General features: G+C 29.4%; 1 protein-coding gene across 1 annotated transcript in view; it reads left to right on the plus strand.

The window, feature by feature from the left end:
• Window positions 1–6273: 6273 nt before the first annotated feature.
• Window positions 6274–22201, plus strand: part of LOC136984363 (solute carrier family 12 member 6-like) — an 83407-nt gene continuing 67479 nt past the window's right edge. Inside the window, 1 exon segment of the mRNA XM_067281321.1 lies at window positions 6274–6509. Within this exon segment, the coding sequence (XP_067137422.1) occupies window positions 6425–6509 (85 nt within the window). The 5' untranslated portion in view covers window positions 6274–6424.

Here is a 22201-nt window from a genome sequence, read left to right on the forward strand (position 1 = left end):
ACTTAATCCGTTCCAGGTGCACGTCCGTTAAGTGAAACGTCCGTTATACGAAACGCATTTTCCCATAGTAATACATGTTAAAACATCTAATTCGTTCCGCAGCATAAAATAACCGTACTGTATCATAAAAAAATGAACATGGGGTGCGTTCTTTTATTCCTCCGCGTAACTCTGCGCGAGCGACATCCGTTTAAAAATTCCTGCTGAACGCGTTCTTAAATTCCGGTGGGAGTGCGCGCCTTCGAACGGCAAAAAACGGCCGCTTGTAGCAGTAGTTTACGGTGGAAAGCAACATGGCGTCCTCCATGGCTCAGATAGTTTCGTTTCCGGGTCCATTATGTGGTTTTATGAATGAAAATTTAGAAATTGTGAAAGCGCGAGTTAGCGCACGCGGTGATGTAAGCGTCTTTACGAATTTTTTTCGAATGGTAGCCGGCATTCTAATTTTTTCGTGGCTATTTTGAATGCTCTTTCAACAAATAATCCATTTTATGGTTAAATTTTACAATTGGGACTTTTCTTTTGCCTTTAAAAGCTCATATTTTAGAATTATAGATTCCTCCATCACGATACTATCGATAATGCGGACGCTGCCATCTTTCTTTCTTTCACCGTCGTTCCTAAATGCCTACAAACAGCAGCGCACTCCCGTAGTAGCGGAGACGCAGAGCGACCGCTATTAAAGAACGCACCCATGGAGCAGTCACCAATTATACCGGAAAGTCCGTTGTTCGCAGCCAGTCGTTGCTCGAGTCACGTAACGGTCAAACAGAAAGTCCGTTGTTCGCAGCGTCCGTTATTCGAGGCGTACGTTATACGAGGCACCACTGTATTTTAATACCTTGTTTTTGAATTTGAAATATTTCTTTTACAAGAAAGTAAAAGTGTATAAGATATGCACAAGACTTTAACAAATGAAAGAATACCTACAGTCGGATGGCCGAATTGGTTAGTGTCAGCCTTTTCAGTCTGAAGATCCGGAATCGAATCTGGACCCTAAAAAATATTTTTCTAGTGTAAGTTTACGAAAAATTTTTACGTGCATTCCGTTCCGGATATAGAAGGCCCTCATCACACGATGGGCCTGATTAAAGGCCCTTTTAGTGCCCCCGTAGGGTGGAATGTATATGTTTGTAAATAAAAACAAACGCTGTAAAAATCAGTTAAAATGAATTTTTTTGAAATAATTTCTAATGTTTTAATTTGAAAATTTAAATATAAACTAATTTTTTCTGTGCTCTAAAATAATTTATACTCTTTTGAAAGTTCATTGATAGCTGCCATTGTTTTAGTATAGTTTGTTTAAAAAATAAACAATATATTGTACTGAAATTAAATATATTTACTATGTATTTAAGCAGATTAAATTAGATACTACAGGATCTCATAAGTTCACTTAACGTGAGTCAAGCTTACTTGACACAAACAGCTTTTTAAAAACATGTATATTATTACTACTACAATTTTCATTTGCAATTTAAACATATTCCTAAATTCTTGAAATATTTAAAAATAAAAATTGTCGTTCTAGATTAAATTTATCTAATGAAATTTAATTCACATTAAGAGTGAAATTTTCTTTCTTTCCTCTATCGCTTTTTCTTTCTACATTTAATAATCACAATAAAGCGTGATTGAAGTCTTAAGAAATGTTAAATTGTTTACCATGACAAAGAACATCAAATTCATGGTTAAAATGGACAAATTATTCTCTTTATGCTCTTAGCATTATAAAATATTAAGCACTAAACAACTAAAGCACTAAACATAAACTAATATAAAATATTAAGCACTAAACAACTAACTTACAAACTTTAAAATATAACATATAGCATATATATGATTATGTAATAATAATTATGACAGTTCATTAAATGGAACCAAGAGAAAACTACTTGACAAAATTGTGTTTATTTCTTAAATTACCGATAAGACAAGAACAAATAAGCATGAAAAAATTATAGACCTATAAATTCTCACTGTCTGTCCTTACTTAATATAGAGAATACAGTTATATAGATGAAATTCCAAATCAGATATGGAAAGCTTAGGAGCAAGAGGCCCCAATTAACTATATACGAACTTCCAATGCAAACTGGAAGTCACATTATTTCAATTCAAAACTTTCCCTGAAAGGTATTAGATAGATGACTGGCACGACTCAATTGCTAACAGGAAAAGTATGATGCACAGGGATAAGATACTACTAATTTGAGGTGGAGAGAATATATTTTAAATTAAATAAATTAAAAATATGATTAAAAATTGCAGCCCGACATTGTGACGACGTCACAATAAATAAGCGAGGTTGAGGCCGAAGTTTTAAACGCGAAAACGTGTACGTCGAACGTTCAGCGTCGCTTTCCTGTAAGCCTAGAAGTTTGACAATGGCGTTTGGAAGGTCGTGGAATCATGCTCGACATTCCAAACGCCATTGTCAAACTTCTAGGCTTACAGGTATACTAGGCTACACGTTTTCGCGTTTAAAACTTCGGCCTCAACCTCGCTAATATCGCTCGTTCTACTTATAACACAGTTATGAATAAATTAACACTTTCCTTATCATTCAGGCAATTCAACTGTAATATATTTCTATGGATTTAATCTACAGTTCGAATAGATTAAAAATTTTGTTGAAACTGAGCATAAAATTGTTTTAGAGAAGTTATCACACAGGAACTTCTAAGTAATTGATCAAAAAAGACTTTATTAACGAAAATTATACTAAAAAATTACACTAAAAGATTACAAACTGTTTGATGTATTATGTAAATATAAATTATACTATACGTTTAAAATTATAATTACATGGAGAAATGAGTATATTGTAGATGACAACTGAATAACTATAAAACTAAACTATAAAAACATGGTAAAATAATATAATTCATAAGAATAAATACGCAGAAAAAAGTGTGTAAAAATAACTGATAAAATGCTATAAAAGTAAATATAAGTTAATATGCCTCGCTGAATCATCATCGACTAATAGAATAGTTATGAGGTGTAGTGTAGGCCTATTACTTGAAGCGGGGGGGGAAGGAAGTAAATCTTAAAATGGATACCGTTTATTTGTGTAAAAATGATTGCCAGATGTCACTAACTGCAACAGTAGTATTTACAAGAAAGGACTGATGAGGGACAAATAAGCCCGCTTTAGTTAATAAAGTGATTAATTACCTGAGGTTCTTGTGTTTTTATAAGTTCTCTAAAGCAATTTTATGATCTATTTTATATAAGCTCGTGTGGAACAAGAAGCAACCAAATACCAGATTAAAAAATCATTCAGAAATTATTCTAAGTATCAATATTAACTATTTTACTGTAGAATATAATTTTTATTCGCCATTTATTTTAAAATAATGAGGCTTTTTTTGTTTAAATAAATAAATAAAAAAAGTTAAAAAAATTTAAATTACATAGATGTGTATGCATCATACATTATGAAATAGTGCGTGTCACGAGAATGAAATAGTAATAAATATTTCAGTTTATTATATTGACACAAATCCAATAGTTATGAATAGATTTGAATAAAATGGATTAAGATATATTAAATAATTCAAACGTATTTAATATATCATAAATTTGATTTTTTTCCCCTGTATTGAAACAAAATAACTGGTCGGCTGTTTAAAAATAATTAGAGTTTTACTGATTTAAGTATTTCAGATTTGATGGAAGCTTCTTTAATATGGATGCTCCGCCATTTTCTTGTAATTCATTTCATAATTAGCAAAAATAGAAAAACATTATTTTTTGGAATTTCATTTGCTTATTTTTTATTGGTTTATCCGGATTATGATCAGTATAGGATTACCTACCATACATGAGGCAAATGCATAGGAGCCTTGAGTCTCGGAGGGCCCGTTGCAGTTGCATATCGTAATTTATAAATAATTCTATAGCTACAATTAGACGTTATTAGTTTATGTGGTGGTAAAATTATATAGAGGAGACCCCAATCTTGTATGCCTAGAGGCCTTGGAAGATCTTAATCCGATAGTGATAGTATGAAGTTTAAAATGAATAATGTCAACGTATATGTATAATAAGATCTTTATAATCTCTCGGAATTATTTATGAGGCAAAATTTCAAGTAATAACTACAGGAAAACTTTGTAAAATAGGGCTGGCGGAAATACAGTATTAAGAACGTAAAAACACGTAAACTGATAATAAAAATATCTTTACTCGCCATGTCCAATCACCAGGAACAAACTATTCTCCACAGCAGAGACATCCTTCCTTTAGAGGCTAGGCCTCTACCAAATTATGTAAAATGTCCACAGGTGACAATCCCTTCACAATTAAAAATATAAAATTTCTTTGTTCCTGGTGATTGGACATGGCGAGTAAAGAAGATATTTTTATTATCTGTTTACTTGTTTTTACGTTGTTAATACGGTAAAACTGTTAGGATTGTCACTAAGGTCCCTTTTTAAAATGTAATTTTTTTTTTTTTATGTGAGGTACCACAGTGAGATGTTATGTAATGACTCTATAAATAGTCCTATATAATTGCGATGAATCGATATATTACATTCAGACTAGTTTCGTTTAAAGCAGTGATTCTAAATTGTTCTAAACCGTGGGAAATTTTTACAGCTTCTAAATAGAAATTCAAATTGACTGAAACGATAATTACATTTAAAATTACATTATGAAATAAATATAGCGTAAAGTAAACTTAATTTCGTATTATCATTTTACCATTCCACAGTAAAAGAAAAAAATGATCGATCCTAACCAATTTAGATTAAAAACGAGCGAATTACCAGAAAAAAATTAAATTAAGCGAATGTTTACAGCTTTATTTTTAAGTTTTATGGAATTATAATTTAATAAAAAAAAAAACTTCGTAAGCAGCACGGTAATTTTGATTTATGATATAGGCCTATATACTGAAAAAATAAAATTAAAAGTGTATAAGAACACGGGAGGGAATGATTAAATGGCCTTGCTCTATCAAATTAAACTTTTACTTAACGAAATTAATCTAAATAATTAATATTTTCTTGTCGAAAAAGAATTCAGATTTAATATATTGAGTATTTATAAGAGTTATTAATGATTAAGCTTGTAACTTCTATCATAAAAAGTAATTTGTAGAAGTGATGAATTCTGTATTTATTGTATTTACTATAAATTTACTTTTATTTACTATAAATGTAGATATTTTTAATTAAAAAAAAGCTGGAAAACAATTCTTAAATAATAGTTTTGGATAAGAAAAAATCAGGTTACAAATTTTATCACATTCTTTTTCCTTTTTTTTTTTTTTTTTTTGCAAGAAAAACTCTCTTGATAGAATAGAAAATGTATGTATTTAATAACCTTACACTCAAATTAATATTTGAAATTCCTTTATTGGATTACCTTAAATTCTATCATTTTTAATTAATTAATTATTATTATTCTGTATAATTTAATATTAAAACAATGCCAGAAATAGTAAATATAAAAATCCGATATGGAAAGTGAAAAAAAAAAATAATAATAATAATAACAAAATAAGAGAAAGGTAACAAAGATAACGTTTATATTCGAATAATTTAAAATGTTAGTATTTAATAATGTTAATTAGATAGTAAAATAAAGCAACAGTAATTAAAAGGAAAAGAAATATCACACGGAGATGCACAAAGTAAGAGATGAACGTTTAAACCGTTTACAACAGACAGTTGGCACTTTGCTGACAAATCTAGGTCATTATTTAGTGTCAAGTGAAAACTGATGTGAGTTGTCAATTTAGACAGGTTGAGACAACTGTCAACATTGTAGTTGTTTTGAGTGCTAATATAAGAAAACAGGACCTACTACAACGTAATTTACATATAAGCAATAAATAGTTTATATTTTTTTTTGTCGTCATTTTACATTTTTCCGTAACAAAACAAATGGAATTACATAATTTTAATACGATACTTTCAATATTATTAATTTTCTCTACAATTCAAATTCTGTCTAGGAATGTATTAATAATAAAAGCATTTTATTATTAATTTATTTTTTAATTTTTAATCGGTAAAAATTAACCTATTTATTTTTTCCGATATAATTCAAATAAGTATTAATTTTTTTAAATGTCGTAACCTTTGTCGTTAAGTTGCGTAACAATACTAAAATTATCCCATTGCCAAACTAATTTTTTCTTTGTTAAATTGTACATTAGTTGAACGAAAGATGGAGCCACCAGCATAGGGGAATTTTCCTAAAACATTTATTGATTTTAAAAATCAATACGTATCGTAGAAACTTTTTAACACGTAAATATCAAGTCATTTCGACAGTGACATTACGTGGAGAGTTTATTAAGAAAACTTTCCGGTTTATTTGCGGTAGAGTATGTTTGACGTGACGTCACGTCGAGAGTGACTTCATCCCGGCAAGTAGAATTCACTTCAGTTTGGTTTACCGAACCATGGAAACGCGTTCCGGTAAATTCGCGGTGACTAACGTGGAACCAGAACAGAAGCAAGAAAAAACGGGAGTAAATCATGCCGAAGGTATGAAATTAAACATTTTTCGTATACGTTAATATATAATCCATTTCGAAATTTTCATTTTTCAAATCATCCGAACTTTGCACTATAATTCGCGTAGACACAGCATTCGATTGTATTGTCACCATGCCCGTAAACTGTGCATGCTTAAATTACAATATAAATCACCGTAATCGCTTCAATATTTAAACAATGCGTGCACTTACAGTGGAGATAATTGTACAATCGTATGTTTTGCTTGCAAGATAGTTATGTTTGGAGGTGAAGAATTCATCAAAGGAAATCGTCTCCCGCCTTCATTTTTTTAAACGATTTGTTTTTTTTAAATCTAAATCGATGCAAACTTAAAATAATTCTCTCCCTTTTAAGGAATTTTAATTAATTAATTTACTAGTGTATATTTTCGCGTTTTAATCTCTTCGTCATACACAAACCCACCGGTATATACGTATGTATACATGATAATAAATAAATAGCGTTAGTGTCATTTTTATTTATTATTGACAGCATACAAAGTAGCTTTCACCAATCGATCGCTGACGTCATTCGTGTCATCGATTTCCGGACATAACCGATTTCTAGTTCCTGTCAAAACGTCATTGTTGTCAAATAAAGTTCATTGGATGTGATTTTAATTGATTTCGAAAGTATTGACCTATTCAAATACATGTTGTTTGTATATCGTGTTTTGTCTTCATCGTAACGATTGGGTCGTATTTAATTCCGGAAGTTTTAGTGTTTTGTTATGTAGCCAAGTTGCCTTAAAAATAGAATCCAGCTGTGAGGTCAGAATTGGTTAATTTCTGTTAGTTTATGTAAACTAAATTATTGAATGCTCTGAAGATAACAGTTTTGTATTAAAAAATATGTGATTTAAATATTTATAATCCTATATAATGTTGGAAGAATTCCATTATAAAGAAAAGAGTCAAAATAAATATTATCATTGGATAATTTGCAGTTAACCCCCTTTTTGGTTAATGTTACCTTAGGTAGCCAAGATGGCAGCTCGTCTCTAATTCCAGCAAGGAAACAGTGGGATGCAGGTTCTAACCTAACCTAACCTATTCTAATAAATTACCATAATTATCAGCAACCAAATTATTAGAACAGGTTAGGTTAGAACGTGCGTCTCACTGTTTCCTTGCTGGAATTAGAGACGAGCCGCCATTGTGGCTACCTAAGGTAACATTAACCTTAGAGAAGGTCTAAAGATAGAGAACTGAAGATTATCTAAATTAGACCGAAAGTACTCGTTCCTGTTTAAAATTTTTACTAGTAATAAGATGGTTGATATTCATTTTATATTGAAACTAGTAGATTAGTTATACAAAAAATGCATTAATTGAAAAGAAATTAATATAGAGTTTACCGTTTAAATGAATTTCAATTCATTAACAATAAAATATTAATCCTACATTAAGTCTAAACGGTATGTGCAAATTTTATTGTTAAATTATTTTTTATCAAATACATTTTAACATTTACATTATATAATTCTTACTTAAGTATACATTCTGCATTATTCTGTAGTGCAATCTTTTCATCTTAAATCTTTAATAGCAATCGAAATACATAAATGTGTGATAAATTATTATATTATTAAATTGCAAAGTGGAGGTTAAACTATAGTAACGTACAAAATCAAGAAAATACGATAGGCTACTCAAAAATTGCACAATTTTAATTGCACAATAATGTAATAGTGATAAAGTTGAAATCTTTATTTTTAACCTGAAATTGGAGGATAAACAGTAATGAAATCCAAAATAAACAAATAAAATCTAGATTTTTTAACTTCTGATAATTTAAATTTAATTATAACATTTAATTGAGATTTGTTAAATCCTGTTAAAACAGTAAATCTTATTTTCGATTAATATATTTTAAAATTATCAGATTGCATTAAAATTGACATACTTAAATTGCAAAATGAGGACTACAAAATTCAATATTAAAAGACATTTTCTTTCAACTAAAGTGATTAATACTTCAATGAGTAGAATCGTAGGAAGCCAGACAAATAAAACTAATTTAATTTTAATAAATAGTTTAATGTTTCTGACTTTGAGAAGATTTTTCTTCGGTCATTTATTCAATATTACTGTTTTATTAGCGAGGTTGAGGTCGAAGTTTTAAACGCAAAAGCGTGTACGTCAAGACGTTTGGCACCGCTTTCTTGTAAGCCTAGAAGTTTGACAATGGTGTTTGGAAAGTCAGTGGAATCGGGCTCGACATTCCAAACTCCATTGTCAAACTTATAGGCTTACAGGAAAGCGGCGCCGAACATCCGACGTACACGTTTTTGCGGTTAAAACTTCGGCCTCAACCTTGCTATTATTTATTATAAGATGCATAACTTAATATTTAGGATAATTTAAATAAACAATATAAATCTATAAATTGTTAATTTGACAATTTGTGGGACTCGTATTACTTTTATTTTCAATTTAATATTGAATCAGTTATCATTTGTTTTAGCTCAAATGAAAAATATAATTTGTGCTCAGGTTCTAAATTCAGTTAATAAAGAAGTTTCTATTTATTAAGAAGAAAGACAATTGGAATTATCAAAAGATAAAATTATAAATTTGAAGTTAAAAACATGTTTTTTTTTTTGTTCAGTTTAAAATTTGAACTCCACAAATTCTAATTATGAATTTGAGTCATTTTTGAGAGAAGCATGATGTAGACTGTGTTATGAAATTCTGCAAATTAGTGTTTTCATTGATGTTGGTTATTTTGAAATTTTCTGTTGCTCAATTTCTTCTGCTAAACAGATTTTTATGCACATATGAGACTAAAAATATATTTTAGGAGTATAAGCCAAAAGTGATCTTTAACAATTTTAAGATAAATATGTATGTATACATTGAAGTACTATATATCAATTTAATTTACTTATTCCCAAAATGATCATCAATGGAAATAAAAAAACTTAACTAGAATTTATATAATATATATAAATTGAAGAGCTGGAAAAGAAAAAAAATGAATGAATCTTCTAAACATAAACAGTACTTATTTTTTTTACATTTATATAAAAATTGTTTATTAGAATATATTTTGCTGTTAACAAATAAATAAATTATATATATAAATAATAGATAATTTTTGTAAAATTACAAATATAGTGTAAACTTATGATTTAGTTTGCAGTTATTGAAAAATATTGCTCATTTTTTGACATTGAAAAATAAATTTTGAGATATTTTATTACTTTAATTTTTATACATTGATTTAGTAATTTATTCCACATTGAAAAAATGTACTTTATGTAAGTTCATAATATCTGTTAAAACAGTGAATTGTATATTGCAAGTTGGAAAATTATTGCTTTGCAGACAATACTTTATAGCATTCTTTTCTAACTTAGAATATTTGTGCATAAAGTCAAAAATACAAAAATGTAAAATGAAATAATATGTCCATAATTTATTTAATGTCTAAGATAATAGGAAACATTTTTCATACTGATAAATAAATATGAGGGTATAAAATGCTCTTACAGTATATATAAAACTATTCTGAATTCAAATTAAATATCTTACTAATCTCTGTGTGCCATTCACATTGCATTATTGGATTGCTGCCAACTTTTTGTGAACAGAATTTATCAGTTCCTAAAATCAGTTTCATCATTTGATTTTCTGACAAATTATCTAAATAAATTTTCAACTTTATATCAACTTAGCAAAATGACCGAATTTTGAATTTATATAATAGTTTTTTAGAATTTCTCTAGTTGTAAAAAATGCTCCTTATTAACAGTACAATGTAATAACAATTTTTAAAAGTGATTTTAATTTTAAAAATAAAGTGATGACTGATATGATATAATTTTAAACCGTTGATTCAAACTTCTTATCTTATTTTGGGAAAAAACAAGATAAAAGACATTAAACTTCCATTGATATTTCTAAATAGTAAAATTTTATCTTTGAATTTTCAAAAAATTTGCCATAAAATGTATGGGGATTAATCTTAGCTAGCTCGATTAAGACATAAAAATTTCATAGTTTACCTTTATAATTTTTAAATTTTCTGGTAAGTATCATACATTTTGTAGAGAATAACCTGTTTTATGCATTCTGGAATCAATTTATTTCAATGATCACTTGAATATTCAACTTTAAAGAAAAAGATTAATGTAAATCTATTCCTTAAGCTAATGAGCTGAGTTTTGGAGTAACAAATCAAAAACTGAGGATTGGTTTTTGCTTACGTTAACGAAAACGTTAGTTTTTATCTAAAGCTATTTGTACTGGAAGGAATATAAAAAGGTTTTTAGTGTGTTGATTTATTTTTCCCAGGGATTGTGCGAGAAGTTTTTTTTCACCCCTCAGTAGAACATTTCCTAAATCAGATTCGGTAATAAGTATTGATTTTCTGTAAGAATTATTTCAAATAAATTTTCTGACCTTAATGCAATTAACATTATTCAATACAACTTCAGGTAAACATCATTACTTTTTTGTTCTTCAGTTTAAAAATATTTGTATTTGCGTGTGATCTGAGATAGGATGACAAGACATCCCAATTTTGCCTATTTTTAATATTTGATTATAGAATTATTCTTTGAATAGAGCAATTTTATTAACACATCAATATAATATCAGTTATTCACAGATTAATAAATAAATAGATTTTTAAAAATAACCAAATTTCAATCAGTTTTAGACTCCATCTTCAGTGATTTCTGAAATGTGTCCCTTGTTGAATTGTAGTATGTTTATCTCCAACATAAAACAAATTTTATGTAAATACATATTTTTTTTTTCAAATGAAAGTAGAAATGAATATTTTAAAATATTTAATAAATTTACTTCTGTATGAGGTTATTCCCCATATAATTATTTTACTCTGTTATTATTGAGTTAACAATAATTAAAAAATCAAATTGCATTATTTATTCATATAGGATCTGGTTGTCAAGTATTTAGTGAATAAGTACAATATTTGACAATAGCAAAATTGTTTTGGTATAATGAATGTAATATATATTGCTCATTTAGTAAATATAGTTAATATAATGAGATGAAACATTTACAAGATCATCTGAAATCATCATCAAATCAGGCACAAATACATTTTTCTTAAATAAGAATTTTTTTTTAACTATTTACTTCAATGACTAAATAAAAAATAGCTTGTTAACAAGTCAGCTTGGAAAAAAAGCAGTCAATGTTATCAAGATTTCTTTAGCTCAGTATCAACTCAGTTCTAAAGCTATTCAAACACTTTAGAATACTTGGTTCTAGATTTCAATTGAAAGAAACTAATTGTTAAAAGTATCATTCTATGATGTCTAATTGCCTAACACTTTGGTCTGAACAAATGCTGTTTTATCATCAGCTATTGTCAGATGAACTTGTAAAATACAATAGAGGATAGAATAAAAGAATCTATCTTACCAAAATGTTTAAAGATATTTTTATTTAAACAATAATTATGGTAATATATTTTTTTATTAACTAGTGTATATTTTAAATAACTATAAAATGTAATTGTCTAGTGAATATATAACAGTATTGGCACACACCAGAATATTAAAGCACTCAACTTGTCTTATGGTGTTAAAACTTTAAATAAATCTAAACAATTTTTATTATTTAATTTAGTTTATATTATAAAAGACAATCCATGTAATTAATCAAGCATTGGATCAGTTATTATATTTCTTAAATTTAGTTTATTAGTTCAGAATTTCGAAATAATTACATTCAGAATTTCTGAATGTAATTATTTCGAATATTATATTTTTAACTATATTTTAAATGTGTTCAAAAATCTAACATTGTTTAAATGAGGACTCCAAAAACTGGATATATTTACTAAAATTTGTGAAGATGACCATTTTACGTGGTTGAAAGTGTTTGTTCTGTTAATAAATGTTTTATTCTTACTGGATTTAAGTTTTTTTTTGGTACTTAGAAGAAAAATAAGAACCTAATTGCATAGAGACATTGATGTTTTATTAGTAGGATATTACTTTCCAGTCCCAGTTGTGTGAAGTTATTTTTCCATTGGCAAAATGTTTCCCAATTGTCCAGCTTTACATGAATAAGTTATGCTGTAAATTTTTTAAGATTTTTCCTTAAACTTAAAATGTCAGTAATTTTGTGTGGGCTGATGTCAAAGCTGATGTTTGAACACAGACACAAATATGTATAGAATGATCCTGTTCATTTGTTTCAATAATACTAAATTGTAGCACTTTGCAGCTATTATGCATATTATTTTTTTTTACTTTATTTTTTTGTTTGTCATGTGTGTATTTTTGTGTGGGTTCCTCTCCATTTCCTTCCTCGGTACCACCAGCTCTCTGCTGGTGGGGTGTGTGATGTGGTGATTGGTCCAAGGTCTCATGGGCTGGAGTGACATCCATTGGTAGGTGGTATAAAAACAAGGGTAACCCACGTGAAGAGGCTTTTTTGTTCATGAGATTTCTTCATGCGTGAGTGACTGGAGGATGCCACAGGTTGTGAGGACTAGGAAAGAGGTACAAGAGAACCAACTGAACCAACTGTCCTGGGAGTGAAGAAATCTTGGATTGGAAAGGGAATCCATTTTCATCGAGGCAATACGTCAAGAGAAAAAAGATTGCCATCCAAACAGGGTAAAGGACTAACTATAGTGTCACTGTGACCAACGAATTTTTGGTCCCAAGGGAAATCTCGTATGTTTTATTGTATATCTCTTTTCCCCAGCTGTTTATTTGATATTACCTTGGCATTATCATTTTTTGTATGGTCTATCGGGAAAAAGGAGGGCTTCGCATAAGGAAGGAAGGTCAGGAGAGGGAGAATCGGAATAGGAATAATAATGTTACATGATCGAACGTCACGATTTTGAATCACGTATTGTTTCATTAGTTGCATATTTGTTCCCAATAAATCTTTGTTTATAAAACCACATGCTGTTATGCTGACTATTCGTTTTAACTGTTCTTTTTGTTCAACTCTGCTATGAGAGTATCTACAACATAAAATGATCTGCCCCATTAGCAATGATTGTTCTTCTTCCATAAAATTTCTCCATAACCAGCTCCAAGCAGCATATATCATTATACCAAATAGTAATATGTGATTAATTTTATGTTCACTAGTTACAAACAACTCAGATATAGTAGCGATTTTGTAAAAATACAGGTCCCTCTATAGTTAATGAAAAATCAAATAGGCTTGTAAACAGTGTTGATGTCTTTTCAAAATTGCTGACCCGGACAGAGCCAGCAATTTTGAAAAGGTGGCAAAACTGTCTCGAATAAGTCATAACCATTTCTGAAATTCGTTTTGTATCAGCCAATCTTTATTAAATTTACAAGTTTGCTTCCTCTTTTTTGAGTTTTCAATTTCTTGAAAACTCAAAAAATCAGTGGCATGCCGTCATTGGAAGCGATGGAAGCGCCGATTCCACCTTCCAATGACCTTCCCTTGTATTTTATAAAATATAAATTTTCATATTTTAACGTACTTTGAATTAATTAAAATGAATATTTTATTATAACTGCATTATGTATCTTTTACAAATTTCTATACTACATGTGAAAAAAAAAACGATAAGATTGCTATTGTATATTCGAATAATTCGGTGGCGGAAGGAATGTCGAAACTGGGTCAGTTTCTAATCAGCTAGATTATATAGGCATTAGCACATGCGGTTTACAGAGCACCAACCTCACCCGGTTTAGCTGGTAGAAGCGACACACGCGTACGGAGTCCAACTTTATAACCCGGACCGGTTCTGAGCTGTTAGCCGCCTGCCTGTCAACTTCCAAGCAGCCAGATTATAGGCATTGGCACATGCGCTTTACAGAGCACCAACCTCACCCGGTTTAGCTGGTAGAAGCGACACACGCGTAAAGAGTACGCGACTTTATATCCCAGAGCGGTTGTGGGCTCTTAGCCGCCTGCTAGATATTCGGCCACCCTCGTCTGATTATGTGAATCATAAGCAGACTAGATCAACGGCGGGCAACCCGCGGGCCAGCTACGGCTGGTGAAAAGTTTCTATCCGGCCCACGAGATATTTAATAGATTATTAAATTGGAAAAATAACTATTAATTAGTTATTTTTCCAATTCTTTGTAATTTTCGAAAATGATAAAAAAAATAAATGTAGTAATTAACTTTTTGTTTATTTATTTCATATTTGCAGACTAAAAAAATTGAGTCACAAGAAGGCGTCAATTAACTACTACGGCGCGGAAAAAAACGTAAAATTTATTCTGGCCCACGTTATAAAAAGGGTTGCCCACCCTAGACTAGATTTATAACAACCCAACCGATAGGAGTTTACTGGCACGTTTTTATGATAGTTCTGTATAGTTGACAGGAGTTTAAAAACACTCCATTAAAATATTTGATATATTTATTCTGCGTTTATTCCGCTCTCCCATCTTATATTACTTACAGATTTAGATGTTAAACCGGTGATATTACGATTTAGTATGTCCCATCTGTAAGGGGATGCAGAAAAAACGTGTACAATTCTAGTACAGTGTTAAAAATTAACTGTTACTTTGGCAGCATCATTTACAACCAAATTTAATGAATGAGACGTACAGTACATACAATGGTACAAAAAAAAGCTCTAGAATTTATTTTCCTTAAATTTACGATTTATATATCCGTTGTCATAAAAATTTGTCTTTCCACTGTTTTCCCAAGACTACAGATATTCAGGTACAAAGTAACTGGTTTCGACTTATTTCTACTTAAGAAGTGACTAAATAATTAAGAGATTAGGGAATGGAGACATAAATAAAACCCTGTTGAAAGAGCCAGAATTTTACTTCAACAAAAGCTTAACAGAACCAATCACTCGCTCAGTACAGTGGAAAACTGATTTCCGTGTATACCTGGTATTAAAACAAATTAGTTAGAAAACGAATGACTATTAAGTTTAACATAGTTAGATTTTTACAGCTACGGTGAGAAATGTTTAAAATTTACAATAGCCCTGTGGCGTCCTTTGAGATATACTAGTGATGTGACAAAAGAGGCATTTGACATTGACCGGTATCGGCACCCTCGGGATTTGGCACGCACACACTCACTACACACCTGCCTGGATCGTCACTAGTTCCATCCATTAGCTACTCGTATCAAGATATTTGACTAAGTAGATTGTTTTAAGATTTAAAAAGTAAAGAATATTTTATGTTATTTTTATGTACGTTTCTTTACAAAGCTATATTTTAATTATAATTTTCTTTAAAAGTATATTAATACAATTGAACAATACATTGTACCAGGTATGTATATCCACCGCACATTTTATTTCACCGAGTAAGTTTTTATAATTTATTTTTAATTTTAGCCCTTATATCGTGGCTAGCGATTCAGAATGTAATTGTGATATTAAAAATACATTTAGAGAAGTCTACAGTTTTTACTGGCTTATCGAACAAATGAATATGAATGGACCCTAGACCAGTGATTCTTAACAGGGGGGCCGCGGCCCCTGGGGGTCCATAAGAAGTTTGCCGGGGGCTGCCAAATTATGCAAAATTTTCTTCAGAATATAATAAAAAGAAAATTGACGTATAATCCGAATATCGTATTGAAAAGTGAAATAAGAAAGATAAAGTTTTCCTATTTAGTTTTTATTTATTTATTTTGTATTTCTTCCTACATACAACTTTGTTGGTACAGAAGAAATAAATGTAAATATGCTACTTACACCGCAGTATTTACTTCTTTTATTCCAAAGCAATTTTAAGAAACTATTAATGCTTGGAATTTTAAAAATAATTAGGAAAAATAGTAGGCTTTGAAAATTTAAATATTTTTGCAAAAGATATGCAAAATCCTTACCACAAGTGGGCATTTTAGTTTTAGTTTAGTTTTAGCATCGACATTGGATCGATTTATCGACATGTTTCTTATTTTATTTTCTGTTAAAAATTAATGAGTTTTCATGTTTAATTGTGAAGTTTGAATGTTATTTAAATAGATAATGAAATAATAAAGTTATGATTTACATTTATTATATAAAAATAAAGCAATAATAAAAAAATCAATTTATTATAGATAAATTATCAAATATAAATTATTATTAAAAAATGGGGGTCACAAAAAAATTATGAAATATTTGGTGGGCCGCGAGTATAAAAAGGTTAAGAATCACTGCCCTAGACCATCACTGACGCGCAATTAACTGATTGCCCCTGGAAGTCGGCTTCTTACAGAAACACAGCTTCCCTGTCATCAAATGTCACAGCACGCCACTGGTTGTCATATTAAATAATTAAAATAGAAATTATAAATTTGTAAACTGAAATGGTCAGGGCCCACCAGTGGCCAAGTGGTTCCGTTCCCTGAACACTGGAAGCTTGGTCATGGGCTTGTGCTAGTGTTGCCACCATGCCGGTTTCACCTGGACAAGCCAGTTTTTAAATTTATGGTCCAGATTAATTATTAATTTGTCCAGTTTTCATAGAAATTCTGAAATTATGATGAAACAAAATAAATTTATAAAAACATTTGCGAGTATTCTGCAAATATTAGGTTTGTTCTAACACAAGTCCCTAACTGGTTTAAAACTGGCAAGTGCATTGTTCAATTCTTGGCTGTAAAATGACATTGCACATGCATTTTTTTTACGGTTTCCTACAATGTGCCTCGGTATCACATCCTAATTTTAAAATGTCCAGGTCAGCAATTTTGTAAAGGTGGCAACACTAGTTTGTGATAAAATCCAAATAAGGAGACAACTGATTTGGTAACACTAACAATTATTTTATTCATGACACACACACACAAAGTGAAGAATGGAGAAGAAAGAGAGCTTTGGAAAGCCCGCCTATTGTATATATAGAGCTAATGCGCCTTCTGGTGGCTCGAGCTTTACAATCCTTAACAGTTTGTGCCTCACCAGAACAGGCTAGCCATGTGGAGTTTTCCAGGTTTTCTCCACATCTGTAATGCCTGAATAGGGGCAGTTATCTTTAAACAGACCTCCCAGAAGGCATCCCCAGGCAGATCACCCAAGTGTTGCATTGCCGTAACTTAATAAAACAAACAAACAAAACAGTTATATTTGTTTTACAATAGGTTTGTTCCAACACAAGTCCCTGACTGGGATGATGGATGGCCGAGCGGTCAAGGCGGCAGCCTACCACTCTAGGGGACCCAGGTTCGAATCTGGACGGGTCGATAAATCCCAGGACCTTTTTGGGGGGTGGTCTGTCCAGATATGTTGTGCCCCATCACTTACCACCCGGTTACCCCGTCATGGGCCTGGTTGAACCCATAATTGGCTTGCTAAAAGAGTCCCACAACTTCTTAGTGCCCACAGAGTAGAAAGAGTTAAAAAAAAAAAAGCCCCTTACCAATTTGAATTTGAAACTCTGAGGCATTCACTGTTATTTTACAGCCAAGAACTGAACAATGCACATGCCAGTTTTAAACCAGCTAAGACCTGTATTGGAACAAACCTAATATTTGCCAGAGATATTTGCAAGTTAGAATTTTAAAAGTACATTTTCTGTCACTTTTACCCTAAAGATAAATTTGGGTGCGGGTGTGAAGTTAAAGTCATTAACCATTAAAATAAAATATTCGCAAATATTTTTATAAATTTATTTTGCTTCATCATAACTTCACAATTTCTACAAAAACCGGACAAATTACCGTGGATTTAAAAACTGGCCTGGTGGCAACACTACTAGTAAATGTGTTTTATTTTTCAGGCTTTTTGTCTTTAGAACTCTTGGCATGTTATATTTGAACTGTTTATTTTTTATTAATTGCTTATCAATTAAAATACTTTTTAAAGTTAAGGTACCGGTACGTTATGCTTTTTTAATGAAAGTAAATATTTATCGTATTATTATACAATAAATTTTTAAATTCATAAACTTGATATTTGAAGATCATTTATAAAATTTTTAACTAATTTCTTTGATGTTTAAAGTTATAAGAATTAGATTTTACTTACATCAATTGAATATGTTGGAAGGATGACATATATATAACAAATCTTTTAATATGCATTCATATTGCTATGACTGTAGACAATATCTCTTAAAAAGAAAAGATATCAATATTACAGTTTAAGCAAGAAATGTTTGTTTTATGTAATGGAGACTTATGGAAAGTGGCCAAATAGTTTTTACCAATCAAGTACAATAATTCTTCTGAAAATGTCGTGCTGAGATTAGTAATTGGCTCTAGTATTACTTTTCCATTGTTAAGGAAGCATTCTTTACAAAATGGAAAAGTTAATATTAGAGCCGATTAGTATACACGCATGCATATCCTTGTAAATTAACTGTGATGAAATGACAAGGTACCATAGCATTAGTTGACATCATTTGCAAAAAAAATAAGATTCTAAAACAGCCTATGTCTTTGTAAATATATATTTGTGAAACGTAATTATGAATACATTATTTAAAAAATGAAGCTTTAAAAACATTTATGTATAAATTATGTACAGTACATTACATTAATGTGATATTAGAATTAAAGAAGCTAGGGGAAACAAAATTATAGTAGCCTACTGGTAAGTATAATAATTTCAGTTTATTGGAAAAAAAATACTGGTATATTTTCAGCTGATTATAACAAATAACAAATAGCTTATCATTTTCAGGCATTATTTAAACAATTATAACACATTAACATATATTATTTTTGGCACAAATCAGAATTACAAAAAATATTGCTGAGTTTTCTTTTTTTTAATTCTCTTGCATTTTAGTTACCCAAATTTATATTGATTATTTTGGCATTTTATCAATTATATAATTGCTTATTATTTTAAAAGTACTTGCTTTATTTAAAATTAGCAATTGTGAAATGGCATAGGCTTTTTTCCTTTTCCAATTGAAATATAATTTAATGTAATTAATTGTAAATTAATATCAATTAATTTAGATACCAGTTTTTTTACTGTTTTATTAAATGTTTTTGGAATATATTGATCTCATCTTTAGAATATTAACATTTTAAAAATCATATAAAGCCAAGAATTTCTATTCAGTTAATTATTAATTCTATTAATAAAATAAGAAAAGTTTACATAGTCATTGCAAAGTGTGTAAGAATGCATTAATTAAATGCATATTTATTTATAATGTTTTTATTTTTAAATTTAAAATTATAGAATAACAATTACTGATTTTGTATTATACATAGGATTTATATTTTTGTAGTATAAAAATGTAAATCCTTTATAGTCCATTCAAAGAAATGAAGACCCAAAATATAAAAGTATTTATTTTGTCTGAAATTAGATGCAAATTTATTTATTTTAATGTTCTAAGTAGCTATTCAGCATTGCATACCTTTTCTGTTTCTTAGATCTGTTCCTTTGGAAACAATTTTAAATTATTTTCAGAGGGAAAAGTTTTTCTTGCTTTATAGACTAGAGTATACATGATTGAAATTATACATTTAACAAAATTGGCTTATTTTTAAAAATGAATTTCACTTAATAAAAATACAGTGTGACTGGATTCTTACTGTGTAGACCAGCATGTATGTTGACTCTTAAACATACAGTAAGCTATCAATAAGCTAGAACTGAAATATGAATACAGTGTATAAATTCAATGGTAAAAATGTGTAATAAAGATATATCACTTTCAATAAAACACTAATAACGTTCAACGCTATATATATTAAAAATATTCACAAAATCGGAAGGACCTTTTTATTTGAGGCTACTCAAATAAAAGGTCAAGTTTGCCATAAAAATTGTTGTTCCTAAAGTATTGAAAAAGGACAAAATATGAAGACATTCTTTCTTCTAATTTTGTGAATATTTTTTTAATTTTATTATTGTCCTGGCATTTTATTTAACTTGTGTATATTCATGTAAAAAGGGATTGAGCAACTAGATCAAATGTAAGATACCAAGCAAATAAACAATTGTAAAAATTTTCAATAAGTTATCCTGGTTAAGAACTGTACTATACATCAGATCAATTTGCAAATACATTCTAGATAAATCAGCATCTCCAAAAAAATATTTATAGTCTATATCAGGGGTGGCCAACTTTTGTGCACATAAGATCTACTTTTTATCGTAAAAATGTGTTGCGATCGACTTGTTGTCATAGGCATAGTCTAAGTGGGGAGGGGGAAGTGTGAAATACATACTATGTTTATACACTGTGTTTCAGTACGAAGTGCACTCACTGCTTATGAGTCGAGTCATAACTGCATGCATACAGTTGCGTTCGGTTACAAATATAATACATTAAGTCAAGACATCGCTAGCGATTGACCAAAATTGGCTTGGCGATCGACTTGTTGGCCACCCCTGGTCTATATGACATAACCATTTCTATGGTACTATACATTTCTATAGTAGAACACTATAGAATGCAGCTGTTGGAAACAGTGTGTGATGCAGTTTCATTTATATCAAATTTTTATTATTATATTAATATCGCTGTTAAATAAGTTTCACAAAACATGTTTTAGTTGGAGTATTTGTGGTGGCTTGCTGAATTATATTACATGGTGCATAGCAATTTGATACAAGAGCACGGTTCCACTTGTTTACTTATATATGATAAAGGTTTGCATTTTATACCCGTCATGTAAGTCAACCTCTGGTTTTAGAGAGATTTCTCAGGCTTAAAAAGTAGACTTGTATGCCTGCATGTATGGTAATTCTGTGCTGGAAACATTAGCAATATAATAATTTAATATCATATTTGATTAAAATATAAATTAAAATCTCCTTTTTAGGAATATCTCAGAATTTGTTTTGAAGATAATTTATTTAATGAGTGTACTAAAAGCCAATAAATCTGCAGTTTATTGGATTACTGGAGTTAATTATTTATAAAAGTTTGTTCAATAATTCAAATTATATTAGTTAAAAATTAATGTGACATCTGAAACATTTTTTAAATATATTTATTTTATTTATGGAATACTTTGATTTTAGCAACAGTTTATCAAGGCAAACATATATTTTAAAGCAATACATCACAGCAAACATACTTGTATAAAATACATAAATCTTAAATGATTGTTTGCATACATAATTTATTTCCTTACGTAATAAAACGAAATAGTTAATAATGTATTCACTTTTTTAAAATCTAAATAATTTTATCTCAAATGAAACTTCTATTATAACCTTAACAAAACAGCTGTGATTCTTGGTCATGGCAAACAGCCAGATGTTCATTGTTATAAATAGCCACCTCCCCACTGTTAGTGACAATTAATTTTTTAGGTGATTATAAAATTTAAAGCTTAAATCTACATCAATAAAATTTATAACAAATTGCAGAAAAATAAGAATTCATAATTATCCAAATAGTCTGATATATAATGATGATAAAAATATATATATATATATACGTTTAAAAAAATTTATATATTAAATAAATCTTTTTTATGATTTCTCTAATACAAAATATTTTATTTCTTCAATTCTTTGAATTTATTCTTCTAATTATTTGATAATCTTAGTTTTTAGAAGTCAAAATATTTTTTATTAGTCTTTATACATTCAGAATTTTCATAACTCCATGTTTTATCAAAAGTCCGTATTTCATTACAAAATGAATAGAAAAATAGCTATATTTTTAAAGTCTATAACTACACAACTACATACAACTATAACAACTAAATCTATATTTTATTGAAAATGTAGAATTACAAAATTTTATATATATATGAATGTATGTATATGCATGCTTATTGTATATATTTGTAACT

This window comes from Centruroides vittatus, unplaced genomic scaffold (assembly GCF_030686945.1).
Source record: "Centruroides vittatus isolate TY-2023 unplaced genomic scaffold, ASM3068694v2 contig_917, whole genome shotgun sequence".
Lineage (NCBI taxonomy): Eukaryota > Metazoa > Arthropoda > Arachnida > Scorpiones > Buthidae > Centruroides > Centruroides vittatus.